Genomic DNA, 16,753 nt, shown 5'->3' with positions numbered 1-16,753 from the left:
ACCACTGGTGGCCATACTGGATGTCAGAGTAGTATCATTTTAGTTTAGACCAACTACACCTTGGATGAATTTGTGTGTAAATTTTCATGTCAATCCTTCCAGTAGGTTAGGATGATTAGCAATAACCAACATGTACTAACAGATAAATGGATGCTGGATGTCAGACATAAGACAGACAACAAATGTCAGACAACAGGCCATTCCATAAACTCTTATGGTCTATGACCAGAAGAGCTAACAATGACACAATTTCCAGTACATATATATCCAACAGTATTTATAGGTTACTGCATTTGTATGGGAAAATATCAATGATGTTTTCGGAGGGAATACTGCACGACCTTGGGAGTTCATATTTTCCCATACAAAATGCAGCAACCTTTTTATTATATGCTCATTTTTCTTATTATACCTAAGGCTTAATTATATAAACAAAATACACTAAAGAAACAAAGTAACTGAATGTATGCCATATTCCAAACTAAATACACAAGCACATATTCATCATTACACAAAACAACATTATTAATGTGCACATAACTCCACCCCGATAAATTTGAACTTAGTCGCGCGCTAGACATAACTTTTGAAAGAAAATGGCATTTTGGTCTACCTGAAATTGAAATTTAGATTCATGTTGTGAATGAATGCACATTGCAACAACTTTTCTGTCTAATCTGGAATGAATAGATTTTATTATTTTTTTTTTATTCTACAAAATTTCATGATTCATATAAAAAATCTTAGAAAAGGTTGTTCTATCCCAGCTTGTATCTCATCTGAATTCAAACAGTCGTTTTAGCAATGTACAATCTGCATATTGCCCTTGCCACAGTACTGAAACTACTCTTCTAAAACTAGTTAATGACATTCTCTCTGCTTTGGATAGTGGAAAGATTACAGTCATCACCCTCCTTGATTTGTCTGCAGCATTTGACACAAAAGACCATGATATATCACTTCATCATCTCCAGCATGTATTTGGCATTCATGATACAGCCTTACTGTGGTTCAGGTCCTACTTGGTCAACAGGACACAAATTGTGGTCTGCAAATGGAATACACTCCAGCCCAGTTAATCTATCTTGCGGTATTCCACAGGGGTCTGTTTTTGGACCTGTTCTCTTCATTCTATGCACTCAACCAATCTCAAGTGTCATAGATCATCATCCAGTGTCTTACCAACTGTATGCTGATGACACCCAAATATACAAATCTAGCCACCCAACTGAAGTTGATGCTACCATCCAAGGTGTAGAGAGGTGCATTTCTGATGTGAAATCATGGATGACATGTAACAAGCTGCAGATGAATGATGATAAAACTGAAGCCATTCTGATCACAACACAAAGACTCTCTCATTTACATCCTTTACCTCAAACAATAAATATCAGCAACACCAACATTAAATTCCAACAGTCAGTAAGAAGCCTAGGTGTTACTCTGGACAGTACTCTCACATTGCACCAACATGTCATGAACATATGCAAGGCTGCATATCTTGAGCTGAGATGATTCAGCTCCATTCGCAAATATCTTTCAGCTGATGCCACTAAAACACTTGTGTGTTCATTAGTACTTTCAAGACTGGACTATTGTAACTCAATTATGTCTGGTTCATTTCAATATCTACTCCAGAAACTTCAAAAAGTTCAAAACACAGCTGCTCGGATGATACTTAGAGTAACATGATCAGAGCAGACCTCCCTGCTGCTCTGTACCCTACACTGGCTATCCATTTCATCCAGCATCAAACACAAAATTTGTTCTCTGTGCTATGTTTCACTGTCGGACTCTAGTCCAACATACCTATCCAACCTCACCCATGTGTACACACCAGCAAGATACTTACGCTGCTCTTCTGACAATCTTATACTCATTATTCCCACTATGAAAACAAAGTTATATGGACAATGTTCTTTTGCATACCAGGGCCCAGCAACGTGGAATAAATTGCCCACTGAACTTAGACACAGTGATCCCATTCAAGAGTACTCTTAAAACTCACTTATTTCGACTGCAAGAACAAACTTAAAGACCTAACAATGTTTCCTACCTTAAATATTTTCAGCATGTTTTTTATGTTTTCTAATTGTATGGTGTTTGTTTTTTGTAATCATATTATTATATATGTTTTTTATGTTATAGGTGTTGTCTAATGTTGTAAAGCCCTTAGAGCTTCTAAAGATTAGGCACTATACAAAGTCCTCATTATTATTATTACGGACTGGATTTATATGCCAATTCTACATGAAATACATTGGATTGAAGTAGTGAGGGAGAATCATGTTGATATCAACAAATGTGTTTCTGTTCTATCATTGAATGTTTGAAATCATAATGTGAGAAAATATGAATTCTTTCAATTGCAATTATCAAAAAGATGCTATGGAATTTAATGCTTATTTCATTTTGAGTGCAGTAAGGAGGATGTAATTGCACTTATATTCGAAATTACAGTACAATTTCGAAATGTGTAATCAAGCTCGAGAACCCATAACATGGCTCATGTAATTCGGATTTGCAGAAGAAAGAAAATTCAGGATGTAAAACTGTAACTATATTTTTTGCCATTCTTATTACCAGCTAAAGAAGACAGTTTATGCCTTGTTACTTGCATGTTATTTGTAGTCACCCAGCAATTTTACAAAATCTGGCATCTCCCGCCTAAATCTGAAACACTGTATCAAAAAGTTAATGTGGAATGTAGCAAAGCAGCTGGTATGTGGCAGTCCACGAAACATCTGCTTTAGTGCATTCAGAAATGAATGTAATCAACCAAAACATAAACTGCCCACTATGTGAGTGTACATGATTTGATTACAAAAAGTGCTGGCCATCTGCATCCATTGTTTGTTTACTACAGAAAGTAGTTCCTTTGTGAGCGCAATATGAAGTTGCTCACAAGTTCAGTATCGTAAAATACTGAATGATTCTGACAATGCAAAGTTAACAGAAAAAAAATGAACATATATACTAGTGGTTTCTGATAATTCACACTTATAACTTATAGCACATTAAAATTTGAAAGATGCATATATATATTGGAAACATGTCATGATAGGTTAACAAAAACAACTGTATGTATCATCTACATGTTGGTAGTTTGTGTTCCATGATTGATTGATCGATGTTTGATTTTGTGAATCAGCACATAAGCAAACGTTTTACTGATACAAATTAGCTTGTGATCTGATAGACCTTATACAAGCTATATAAATGAAGGTGATGGAAGCTGATGTAACATTTCCAATCACTAGCATCATGTATTTTGAGGCCATAGGAAATATATCAAGCAAGATTGTATCTTCTACAAGTAGTGATGTTTGTTGCCAACAAAATCTTTGCACATTTATGTCTTTGGCCATAACTGTGTTAATTTTCCAGTTAAACACTTATCAAAAATGACTTACGTAGTGAAAAATACAGACAGCTGATGCCATATACAGCTTGGAGCAGTGGTTCATTACAAAGTTAACATTACATATATTTTGGTTACAAATACACATCATAATGTCTTTAAAATGTATTCCTATACTAAATTAGTATAATATTGAAAGAAAGGAATCACATAAGTACTTACATAAGGGATTCCAAAGAGGCTGAATTCTATGATACCTAAAACAAGAGTGAATATGTCTTTATCATAGGGAATATATCTTTATTAGAGTGAATACATCTTTATCAGAGTGAATACATCTTTATAAGAATAAATACATCTTTATCAGAATGAATATATCTTTATAAGAATGAATACATCTTTATCAGAGTGAATACATCTTTAGCAGAGTGAATACATTTTTATCAGAGTGAAATTCATCTTTACCAGAATGAATACATCATTACAAGAATGAATACATCTTTAGCAGAGTGAATACATCTTTAGCAGAGTGAATACATTTTTATCAGAGTGAAATTCATCTTTACCAGAATGAATACATCATTACAAGAATGAATACATCTTTATCAGAATGAATACACCTTTATCAGAGTGAAGTTCATTTTTATCAGAGTGACTACATCTCTATCAAAGCAAATGCATCTTGATTAGAGTGAATACATCTTTTCCAGAATGAAAACATCCTTATCAGAGTGAATACATTTTTATCAGAGTGAATACATAATTACAAGAGTGAATACATCCTTATCAGAGTGAATACATCTTTTCCAGAATGAAAACATCCTTATCAGAGTGAATACATTTTTATCAGAATGAATACATCATTACAAGAGTGAATACATCCTTATCAGAGTGAATACATCTTATCATAATGAATACATTTTTATAAGAATGGATACATCTTTATCAGAATAAATTATCTTTATAAGAATGAAAACATCTTTATCAGAGTGAATATATCTTTAGCAGAGTGAATACATTTTTATCAGAGTGAAATTCATCTTTACCAGAACGAATACATCATTACAAGAATGAATACATCTTTATCAGAATGAATACACCTTTATCAGAGTGAAGTTCATTTTTATCAGAGTGACTACATCTCTATCAAAGCAAATACATCCTTATCAGAGTGAATACATCTTTATCAGAGTGAATACATCATTACAAGAGTGAATACATCCTTATCAGAGTGAATACATCTTTTCCAGAATGAAAACATCCTTATCAGAATGAATACATCATTACAAGAGTGAATACATCCTTATGAGAGTGAATACATCTTATCAGAATGAATACATTTTTATAAGAATGGATACATCTTTATCAGAATAAATTATCTTTATAAGAATGAAAACATCTTTATCAGAGTGAATACATCTTTAGCAGAGTGAATACATTTTTATCAGAGTGAAATTCATCTTTATCAGAATGAATACATCATTACAAGAGTGAATACATCTTTATCAGAGTGAAGTTCATTTTCATCAGAGTGACTACATCTCTATCAGAGCAAGATGCTGTGTGAAAGTTCAGGTCTAGTATTTGTATGTATTTCAACTATCATGACACCTTTGAAATATATCTTGGTGTCCAAGCTAGAATTTACCAAGACAATGCATTGTAATTATGTGTCTGGCACACTAAAGCTTTATCCAGCAATGATTACCTTTAAAAATGCCATGCTGAGTCATTAAACACTGTTCATTGAATTGCAGCAAAGAAAGATCAAATAATGTGGTTTAACACGATAAACAAAACAAAGGACCAAGCTAATTTTAAAAAGAAAAGTAAATTGCAAGGAAAGCACTGTAACTTTGTTTAGTGTAATGCAATCACCTAAAAATACAATCATTGTCATCTGCATGTGCATAGAAATAATGTATCTGAATTTCATTTGTCTATGTTGATTGAATTTCATTTGTCTATGTTGATTAGTTTGGAGGCAATCAAGATTCTCAGAATGAACTGTACCAAAACAAGATGACCCTGTTGCTGCACTCAGTGGCAGAATAAAAATATCTCACCTATAATTGAATCATGAAGATTTGACCATTTGCTGTCATTGTCCCCAAGCCAATGACCACTGTGACGTCCACTTGAAGGAAAGGTTGATCTTGAGATAACCATTCCTCTCTTTCCAGTGGCAGTTTGCAAACCTCTAAAAGAACAAAATGCAGAATTTCTTTGTTAGCATGAAATAAATACAATACTAAAAAGTTTAATCAAATACAACTTGTATCTATTGCATGAAATCAATCCCATACTAAAATCTGAGTCAGATACAACTTGCATCAATAGCATCAGATCAATCCCATACTAAAATCTGAATAAGATATAGTTTTTATGTGAAGGTTGCCAATATCCTCTTGACACAAGATATAACAGGAAAAAAATCATTTTATACTAAAATAGAACTGTAAAGTAATTTCTTATCAGAAATGCAAGATATTAAACTACTTTTTAATACTTTTTAAAAAAACAATTTAAATCATTAACTTCATTCATTATGAAAGAAACATTTTTGTAAAATATGATCACATTTAAGATGGTTGACATATGGTTTAAATTTATAAGTATCTTAGAATTAATTTTTATTGTTATCACTGAGTTCACATCACTTGATATGTTGAGAATTTATATGTTAATACCTATTCATCATCCTGTAAAAGTGCATGTATCCTAAATTGTTCTGAATATGGTAAAATGTTTATAAAGATCATTCCCAAAAAAACTAGAACACCTTCAACTGGTCATGAATCTCCCATGTCTGGTAACAATTGGTAGAATGTACCTACTTTGAAACAGAATCATTCAAGTTTCTCTAGTACCCACCTCCTCCTCCTGAAAGGATTGTATAAACTCACTCATAAGTCATGTCCAACTGCAAACAACAATGATCTACCATCACATAAAATGCACTGTCAGATCTGGGTCTTTATTGTTTATTTTACTGATTTCTTCCAACAGATTGCATAGACCCAGATCTATCATCACATAATGCAATTGTCAGATCTAGGTCTTTATTGTTTGTTTTACTAATTACTCCTAACAGACTGCATAGACCCAGATCTATCATCACATAATGCACTGTCAGATCTAGGTCTTTATTGTTTATTTTACTGATTTCTTCCAACAGATTGCATAGATCCAGATCTACCATCACATAATGCACTGTCAGATCTAGGTCTTTATTGTTTGTTTTACTGATTACTCCTAACAGATTGCATAGACCCAGATCTGCATGTACATTTTACACCAGCATATCTGGGTATGTGCAGTTGCCTTAGGATTCAACTTATAAGTGAGTATAAACAGTAACCCAGGGGTTATATATTCTTTAATTATTATTATTATTATTATTATTATTATTATATCTGCTATATATAATCTATCTTCCTACTGAGAAAACATATTTGAAGTCCATCCCACAGTATTTTAAATAGTTGCTCTAATTCAGTTATGGTAATGGACATTTGGAAGGTCTCATAATATTGCTCATGACTATAAAGCATTGGACAGTTAACAATTTTCTGATTCTGACTGATACACTAGTAAAAATAAAATGTACTACCTTAAAGTAGGTTCTGTTTGACTCCATCCATACAAGTTGTGAACATCATAGTGTCGTAGAGTTCCATTTCCCTGTAATGCCTCCATACAAAGCGTTTTGTCTGATAGGTACATTCCATACACACCTCCTGTGTTGTAGAAAAAATGTATCAGCAACTTCTTACAATAAATGTATCATCATCATTTATACCTTATTCATTTGTTATAACCCTATTCTATGGTACAATGGTACATTCACTATTATATATGGTACATACAACACTCAGTATCCCACTCTAACTGTTGAGGACTGAATGGCATATGGAACAATGTTTTCCCACTTGTTGTAGTGAATGAATGGCACATGAAACAATGGTTTCTCCCTCTAGTTCTAGAGTAATGAAAATTCAGGTTAAATAAAGTAACATTTAACCACAACTAATTGTAAATTAAAATTTATCCATGATACATTTCTTATAAGTAAAAAGTCTCATCACAGCTTTAGCCAGGAAACTGCATAAGTGAAATATGTTTGATCCATGTGAAGGTTAGATATAATTCAATTAAGGAGAAAACATGCTGAAATAGAATTTGGCCCTACTACAATTTGAAGGTCATCCTTGCTGAAACAGAATTTGGCCCTACTATAATTTAAAGGTCATTATTGTTGAAATAGAATTTGGCCCTAAACAGTTTGATGGTCATTTATGTTTAATTATTAAGCTTGTTATAACAAGAAATGACCCATGATATCCAAGCATGAAACTACATGTTGGCTCTCATTAAACATTAATTGCATGCTTGTAATATTTGGCATAAACACATAATAAGTGGGGAACCAGTTTTCCTCAATATTATTTGAACCAAATATAATAGAAAATATTCATGGACACCAGAACAAATATTATCAATCAAGTGTATATTTTATCTGTAACAACACACTTCAAACATTTCACTTGTTCACAAAATTAAGAGGCATATCTAATATGCCAATCTGACATACCAGTAATGTTATAAAATAATGATACAAATAAAACACAATTAAAATTAAGTTACGACAAAAAAATGTCAACAAGTATTTAAATTCAATTTATTCAAATGAGTAAAGTTTACTGAAATAATTACTCAAGTGGATTTTAAAACAAAAACCACAATTTAGATTTGACTTAATGAATGCATGTTCTAATAATAAAATCTGAGTCAGCATTTATATTATTTATGAAATTAAAGACAGAACCTAGTTAGTATGTACTGGGGATAACAATCTATAGCATGTTCATAAAGGATGGAATATACCTGGTCTTTTTTAAGGAGGGTGACTGTTATACCAATCACAGCTGGGAAGAATAAGCATAAGTGGGACAGTATGAGAGAGAGAGAGAAAGAGAGAGTCAGAGGGAGAGAGAGAGAGAGAGAGAGGTGACCTTCTCTCGGGTGCAGGTCAGACAATAAACGCCTTGTAAATTATGATTGGCTTATATGATTGGTTTTAGAATATCAAACCAAAAAGATAATTTCTCATGGTTTGTACAGAACCAGGGAGTTGCTTTTCAAAGGCTTTCAAGAACTTCTAAGGTTTTTGAGGAATAATTTTTATCACAGAAATTGTTCTGTCTCTATAGTTATTTTGTTTATCACTACAAAAATGAATGCAAATGTATAAGGAACCAAAATAAAACATGCCACTACAGCAAATGGGTGCTACATGATCTGGAAACTATGCAAATCAAGTGTCATCTGACACATCCAATTTTATACCATTTTATTTATTTATTATTGGAAAATATGTTAACAACAAAAACAATCTTAATTTTACTGCATTCATTTATATTGTTTTTCATTCCTCAGATAAATTCAAGGAGTGTGGGCAAAAATTCAAGGACCTTTTAAAGATAAAACCAACTTTTTTCAAAATGAAGGATTTTTCAAGACAATCATAACACTCAAGGATTTTTCAAGACAAACATAACACTCAAGGATTTTTCAAGACAATCATCATAACACTCAAGGATTTTTCAAGACAAACATAACACTCAGGGATTTTTCAAGTCAAACATAACACTCAAGGATTTTTCAAGACAATCATAACACTCAAGGATTTCTCAAGACAATCATAACACTCAAGGATTTTTCAAGACAATCATAACACTCAAGGATTTTTCAAGACAATCATAACACTCAAGGATTTTTCAAGACAATAATAATACTCATGGATTTTTCAAGACAAACATAACACTCAAGGATTTTTCAAGACAATCATAACACTCAAGGATTTTTCAAGACTATCATCATAACACTCAAGGATTTTTCAACACAATCATAACACTCATGGATTTTTCAAGACAAACATAACACTCAAGGATTTTTCAAGACAATCATCATAACACTCAATGATTTTTCAAGACAATAATAATACTCATGGATTTTTCAAGACAAAGATAACACTCAAGGATTTTTCAAGACAATAATAATACTCAAGGATTTTTCGAGACAATCAACACACTCAAGGATTTTTCAAGACAAACATAACACTCAAGGCTTTTTCAAGACAATCATAACACTCAAGGATTTTTCAAGACAAGCATAACACTTAAGGATTTTTCAAGACAAACATAACACTCAAGAATTTTTCAAGACAATCAACACATTCAAGGATTGTTCAAGACAATCATAACACTCAAGAATTTTTCAAGACAATCAACACATTCAAGGATTTTTCAAGACAATCATAACACTCAAGGATTTTTCAAGACAATCAACACACTCAAGGATTTTTCAAGACAATCATAACACTCAAGGATTTTTCATGACAATCATAACACTCAATGATTTTTCAAGACAAACATAACACTCAAGGATTTTTCAAGACAATCAACACATTCAAGGATTTTTCAAGACAATCATAACACTCAAGGATTTTTCAAGACAATCATAACACCCAAGGACTTTTCAAGAAAATAATCACATTCAAAGATTTTTCAAGGTTGTATAAACCATGGATACATTCTTTAAAAGATACAGAAAAACCTTGCCAGCGAGAAAATATAAGAGAAACTATCAGAGCCTGTCAGTATTTCTAGTACAGTAGGTGCTCAAATTAGAATAATATGGATAATTGCAAAAGATAAGAAAAATAAGAATTCAGTGAATAATAACGATTATTAAAATTGCCAATTTACTTGGTTTGTATGGTGGGTGATCAAGTGTACTGTTGTTGATGAGACAGTTCAGACTCCAAGGTTCTTTATTTGCAGGCCAGTTCCATGGCTTCTCTTCATTAGTACCAAAGTTGGCAGGTTCATTCATATCCTATAATTAAATCATGTAAAATTTGCATATCAAATGTCCATGTAAGTGCAGATAGTTCAGACCCATAACTTCCAATGCAAAATGTACACACACACACACACACATGTAGGAGGACATTCCCAAAATGCATTCAGCAAAAGACTCAAGCCAGGCTCATAAGTTCAAAAACTTTGACAGCCTATAATTTTAATAAGAACAAGAGCCCCATGTAGGCCAGATATTGCTCACTTGACCTGCATAGCTTAACAGTTGCCCATTTCAATAAGCAGACTTAAGTAATATTGCAAGTAAACATCCTAGGTAAACTATCTCCCAGATTTTATATCATGTCAATTTGACCTGTTTTACTCAATCCTGATAAAAATTTGTTACATAAATAATGGCACAGTTAATAAGCAGAGTCTCTTGCTCTTAACTGAAGTAACCCAAGTTCCTGATAATAACAAACCTATCTACCAAGTTTTATAGAAACAGGATGAGAAATATTGTCTTTTGATATTGAGAGGTAAGAAATTCAGCCAATCAGATGCAAGGTATCTTATTAATAGCCTATAATTGAAGTTTTATGACAATTGGATCAAAAGTATGGCTTCCGGGTGGCAACAAGCTCAGCCAATTAGATGCAAGATCATTTCATATATCTACATGAATCTTATTCACTTTTCAATACATGATCATAATGATATAAGCCTTTATTCTAGATTTGATCCTAATCAGATTAGAATTATGGTCTCCAGAGTGGTAATAAGATCCCATTACCATCCATGGATCTTGCTCATCATTCAAATTATTGAAGATATTGATGATATAAACACATGTTCAAGTTTTGATTAAAAATATCAGATAAGAAATATAGGCTCTAGACTAGTTGCAAGCTCTGCCAGTCAGATGCAAGATTACCTCAATAATATCCAAGGATCTCACTCATTATTAAACCCATTTGGGATCTTGAAGATATAAGATCAAATTTCAAGTTTGATTAGAGCTGGATTAGAAATGTGGCTTGCTGAGGTATGACAAGCTAAACCAGTCTGATACAAGACCACCTAATTAGTATGTGTGGATCTATCTCATTATAGAACTAATCAGAGATCTTATTGAAATAACATTTATTTCATGTTGGATCAGAAATGTCATATCCAGAAGGATAGTAATTTCAGATGCAAGATAATCTCATTAGTATGTGTGGATCTTTCTCATTGTTAAAATTGTCCCAGATCTTAATGACATAAGCTTATATTCCAAGTCTGAATTAAAATCAGCTCTAAAATACACTCTCTGGCATGGCAACATGCTTAACCAATCAGATGCAAGACCACTAAGATTACCTCCTTGATATTCATGGATCTTGGTCATTATCAAACTGGTCCAAGATTCTGACAACATAAACCTTTATCCAAGTTTGAAATTGGAAAAAATAGGGACTCCTGAGTGGCAACAAGCAATGGTTGATAGACAGACACACAATTCACAACACATAACAGAAGCATGATGGATGCTGAACCATACCTTAACTCACTTGGTCTTACGTCCAGATGAGCTAATAAAAAGCCAGAATCACAGAACTTTCAAATTTTTCTTATGTCCCTCTATTAGTCTTCTAAATCTGCACAAAGGTATGTCCTAAAGATTACACATGTTCTTATGATTTTGAGATGGAACTTGAGTTTCTTGTCCAAACATTTGAAGAATATGAGGCCTGATTAACTGGTGCACTATGCAACAGTACATCTTGATCCATATTGTTCACACTTTGATTCATACCACACAAGGATAAATAGAATAAATCACCCACCCCCATTTTGCAATTTCGTGTCATTGTAGCACGGTATCTTTGCTGATATTTGTAAACAGTTACCAAAGATAGCCTGTTAAGTGATAGAGATCACACTAGGTCAGCGTGTTTGTCTAATGGCACTGTAAAATGGAGAAATGACCTGATAGGGACAGAGGCTGGCTGGTGTGTGTTCTTTATGGAATGATATTGTTATAGGCTTAAGAAGTAAGGTCAATGACCTTGTGATCTTAATAAGAGATTGTAATATGTCACTGTCAGGAATAGTTATAGGGAGGATATAAAAATCTGAGAAACTCTAGACCTTAGGTCAGTATAAAAGAGTCCATTGTAAGATCTAGACTTTAGGTCAGTATAAGAGAATCCATTGTAAGATCTAGACTTTAGGTCAGTATAAGAGAGTCCATTGTAAGATCTAGACCTTAGGTCAGTATAAGAGAGTCCATTGTAAGATCTAGACCTTAGGTCAGTATAAGAGAGTCCATTGTAAGATCTAGACCTTAGGTCAGTATAAGAGAGTCCATTGTAAGATCTAGATCTTAGGTCAGTATAAGAGAGTCCATTGTAAGATCTAGACCGGGTTACATGCTTAATAATCCCCATAGAATGTTGAAATGTTAGATTAATAATGTTTCTTGCAGACCTACATTGCATCCTGGAGAACAACTGTATCTTGTGGCACAAAATTATCTCATCTTCATATGTAATTGTTCTGTTTTTCTTAACTGCCTTAGCTTTTCATTCAAATGCTTGTGAATATTACAAAATGTATTTGTTGTACTGTACTGATTTATATTCAGACTGGAAGGAAAAGTTTACTTACAATCCAAAGTCCATCAAATTCAATAATTTTATGGTGGTCAACAATAAGCTGAGACCAGTACCCTGGTGCATCAGGATGGAAAAAGTCAGGAAATGCCACCTTACCATTTGGCCATACCTACAACAAAATTGAGAAAAATGACAAAAATTTAAAAAATACGCACAATGAGTTAAACCTACTGCATTATAGCATCATATAAAATACAACTATTGATTTCTCAGTCATTTGAAAGATTTCAAATATTGTGGTTAATTTTACCATAAAGGATAATATGCTAGTTGGTATGCTGTACATTGGAATAAGTCTAGATTTTTAGCCATTATGACAGTATCCAAATTCACATATTCAACATAACACTGACAGTACCAGTGTGAGTTCTATGATGTTAGTAACAGTACCAGTGTGTGTTATATATGATGTTGGTAACAGTACCAGTGTGTGTTATATGTGATGTCAGTAACATTACTAGTGTGTGTTATATATGATATTGGTAATGGTACCATTGTGTGTTATTGTATGTTGGTAACACTACCAGTGTGTTATAGTATGCTGGTAACAGTACCAGTGTGTTATAGTATGCTGGTAACAGTACCAGTGTGTTATATATGATGTTGGTAGCAGTACCAGTGTGAGTTCTATGATGTTGGTAACAGTACCAGTGTGTATGATGTTGGTAACAGTACCAGTGTTATATATGACATCAGTTAACAGTACCAGTGTGTGTTATATATGACATCAGTTAACAGTACCAGTGTGTGTTATATATGATATTGGTAATGGTACCAGTTTGTGTTATTGTATGTTGGTAACATGTTCTCTAGATGATCAATACTCAATATGCTGTAATCATGTCATGCTTCACTATTATCTTCCATTCTTCTAACTGTCTCTGATGATGGAAGACCACATCCCCTCAACCCTGGCTTGTGAATGTTTCATGTTCTTGTAGAAGTACATTTTGTGCAGGCAAGGCAAGTCTCATGATCATCCTTGCTGACACCAACTACATTTTGACACCTTTGCAGACCTTGTAACTCTGACACCAACTATATTTTGTCACCTTTGCTGGCCTTTTATCTCTGACAGTGACTGTCATTATTGCTTCCCAATAGATGGATGATGAAAAAACAAAACAGAAATTAAGAACCTTAAATATGAAAATTCAACAACACCACCTGTAATATCACAAAATATTAAATTCGGCTGTGTTTGTAATCCAAACATACAGCATTCTTGTAACTTAAAAGATTTTTAAAAAACCCACAAACAACAATGTCAACAAAACATTGAAAACTTTGAATATATAATCCTTTGCAGTCAACTGAACATCTCAGTCTTGAAGCATTTGATGTGGCTAAGTACAATGATGTAATATGTCCCCTAGAAGAAGCTTAAACTAGTACCACCTAGCAGTGGTGCAGGGGAGGTAATGAGTAGGAGTTCCTTCCCTTTGTCTACATACTCTTAAAAGCTATGAAAAACCCTTTGTTTTTCAGGAATTGATAGATTTTAGGGATAGTTTATCTTCCTAATGTTAATGTGATCAGGGAATGAATTTAAAAGGAGCAAAAACAGTACCCAGCCTGGTTGAATAGGGAAAGAATATAAAGAGAAACAACACAGTACCCAACCTGGGTGATCAGGGAATGAATTTTAAGGAAAACAACACAGAACCCAGCCTGGCCTGATCTGGGCAAGGTTCAAATCTGTGATCTTTGGCTTGCAAGTCTGGCATGCTCATCGATGAGCCACCATGGATCACTTTTACAGGTGCAAGAAAAAGGTGGTGGACAAACAAAATCTAAAGCAGTGTCTACTGCTTTGTGGACAAAATATATGGTTGAATATAGAAAAAGCACCCAATTATAAGGTCATATGGGGAGATTCAAGCCAAGATTTGCAGGAAAACGTCAGTTTCTAAGAAACAAGTTTTAAATCCTTACCTCAATCAGGCTGTCCTACAAAACCATACTTATTTAAAACCCTAACAGAAGAATGATCACCACCTGCCATCTGTATAGACTGTGCACCAGTAATCACACCATGTACCTGAAAATTTTAATATATTTTGTTAATATCGTCATAAAATGTTACAATATAATTCAAGATAATTTAAATGACACTGCATAATATCATTTGCATCAAAGGATAAAATAAATAATTTTTGAAACACATCCATACTGATATGCATTACATATTCATTTAAGCATTTTAAATGAGTAAAATTAAATTCAAATCTTACACTTTTTGACAAATTTACTGAAAAAGCTAGGTATAATGTTCTTCATGTTGTTCTTAGGGTACATTTGCCAAGGTCTTTACTTTGGGTACATTTGCCAAGATCTTTACTTTAGGTACATTTGCCAAGATCTTTACTTTGGGTACATTTGCCAAGGTCTTTACTTTGGGTACATTTGCCAAGGTCTTTACTTTGGGTACATTTGCCAAGGTCTTTACTTTGGGTACATTTGCCCAGGTCTTTACTTTGGGTACATTTGCCCAGGTCTTTACTTTGGGTACATTTGCCAAGGTCATTACTGTCACAAAGTCTGCTTTTAATAGGTATCAGTGAGATGCTTTGAGAAATAACTGATAGAGTCATCAGGTAGCGACAGTTTTCCCCTCAGTTGCACCAGGCTATCTGCCACCATTTCCGCTCTGACATATCCAAGAACAAAAAGCTTCAAAAATTTGATACTTACTTTATTAGCAGCAAATAAGGACATCCATTTTTTTAAAAATCCTGAGCAGTTTCAACATATATTAATACATAACCCAAGTTACCACCAATCCCCACCTCACACTATGCTAAGAAAAAAGGTAATCCAAGTTACCAACAATCATGCACCTCACACTATTCAAGGACAAAAGATAACCCAAGTTTCCACCAATCCCCCACCTCATGCTATTCAAGGACAAAATATAACCCAAGTTACCACCAATCACTCACCTCACACTGTTCAAGGACAAAAGGTACAATTCCACCTGATGTTCTACAACAGCCTTGTGAAGTGGCAAATTTTATGTCGATCTAACAATACATTAGTTGAGACCAGAGAACCAATTTAATTAGATTTATGGAGACAAGCGTGTATCATGTTGCCATACTTATAATACTGTGTACAGTAATGTCCTTTAGAGGGAGAATTTTGTTCCTAATTAAACATTTGTTTATACAGCAACCAGATGGACTATTAGGGGCACGGAAAACTTCATTTTCATGGTAAAGTTGTCACAAATTGAGAAATCGCAGAAACTCTGTTACTCAAACTACCAGGTCAAGCTGACCCTGACTATGGTGTCTTTGGAAAAAGGCGGCAGAGATATTTGATTCTGATTGGTTATGTTAAATAAGGGGCATGTTTCCCACACAAAATTTTCTACATTTTTAAAATTGCCACATCGAAATTCTAATCAGTCTAAGCTTTTCTACATGAAAAACCAAAGTAGGACTCCTTGGAATTTGCAAGAAATCCCTTGTAAAAAGAACTGTTGTCCAAAAGGGGACTATTGTCGAAAGGAACCAACGAAATAATTTGCCGATTAAAGGGAGGAACATTGAAAGCAAAGGTAGTGTGACAATTCCATGTAATTTGTTGATGCCATATATAATGCTTTGCTAAAGTTATTTACTTGTAGTTGCATGAATCTTTTTTCTACATTCATGTAATAATTTGCTTTTTGAAGTATAAGTGTGTTGAGTTTATGCATAGGAAGTTGTACATTAATCTTCTTTAGATAAGTTGACAAATTGTTTGAATTTGTTGTCTTGTTTGCATCAGAATTATGTTCTAAGAATTTAATACATTACATTAGTTAATAGGATTACGAGAATCTGTGTGAATTCGCCGAATTTAGAAGATTTCACGTACGA

The 16,753-nt window shown here is 33.5% G+C and overlaps 1 protein-coding gene across 3 annotated transcripts in view; it reads right to left on the bottom strand.

The window, feature by feature from the left end:
* LOC149806562 (maltase-glucoamylase-like) overlaps positions 1-16,753 on the bottom strand; it is a 353,277-nt gene that overhangs the window by 47,975 nt on the left and 288,549 nt on the right. For all 3 annotated transcript variants that reach the window (XM_089954672.1, XM_089954663.1, XM_089954683.1), the window contains 5 exons: positions 12,880-12,996; positions 10,132-10,261; positions 6,975-7,101; positions 5,428-5,561; positions 3,584-3,618 (listed from right to left, as the gene is read on the bottom strand). In XM_089954672.1, the coding sequence (XP_089810798.1) occupies positions 3,584-3,618; positions 5,428-5,561; positions 6,975-7,101; positions 10,132-10,261; positions 12,880-12,996 (543 nt within the window). The remainder of the gene's footprint in view (positions 1-3,583; positions 3,619-5,427; positions 5,562-6,974; positions 7,102-10,131; positions 10,262-12,879; positions 12,997-16,753) is intronic.

Source organism: Sinohyriopsis cumingii, chromosome 1 (assembly GCF_028554795.1).
Source record: "Sinohyriopsis cumingii isolate HCF-2022 chromosome 1, ASM2855479v2, whole genome shotgun sequence".
Lineage (NCBI taxonomy): Eukaryota > Metazoa > Mollusca > Bivalvia > Unionida > Unionidae > Sinohyriopsis > Sinohyriopsis cumingii.
Note: the sequence above shows the minus strand (reverse complement) of the source record. Positions and strands in the feature narration are given on the sequence as shown.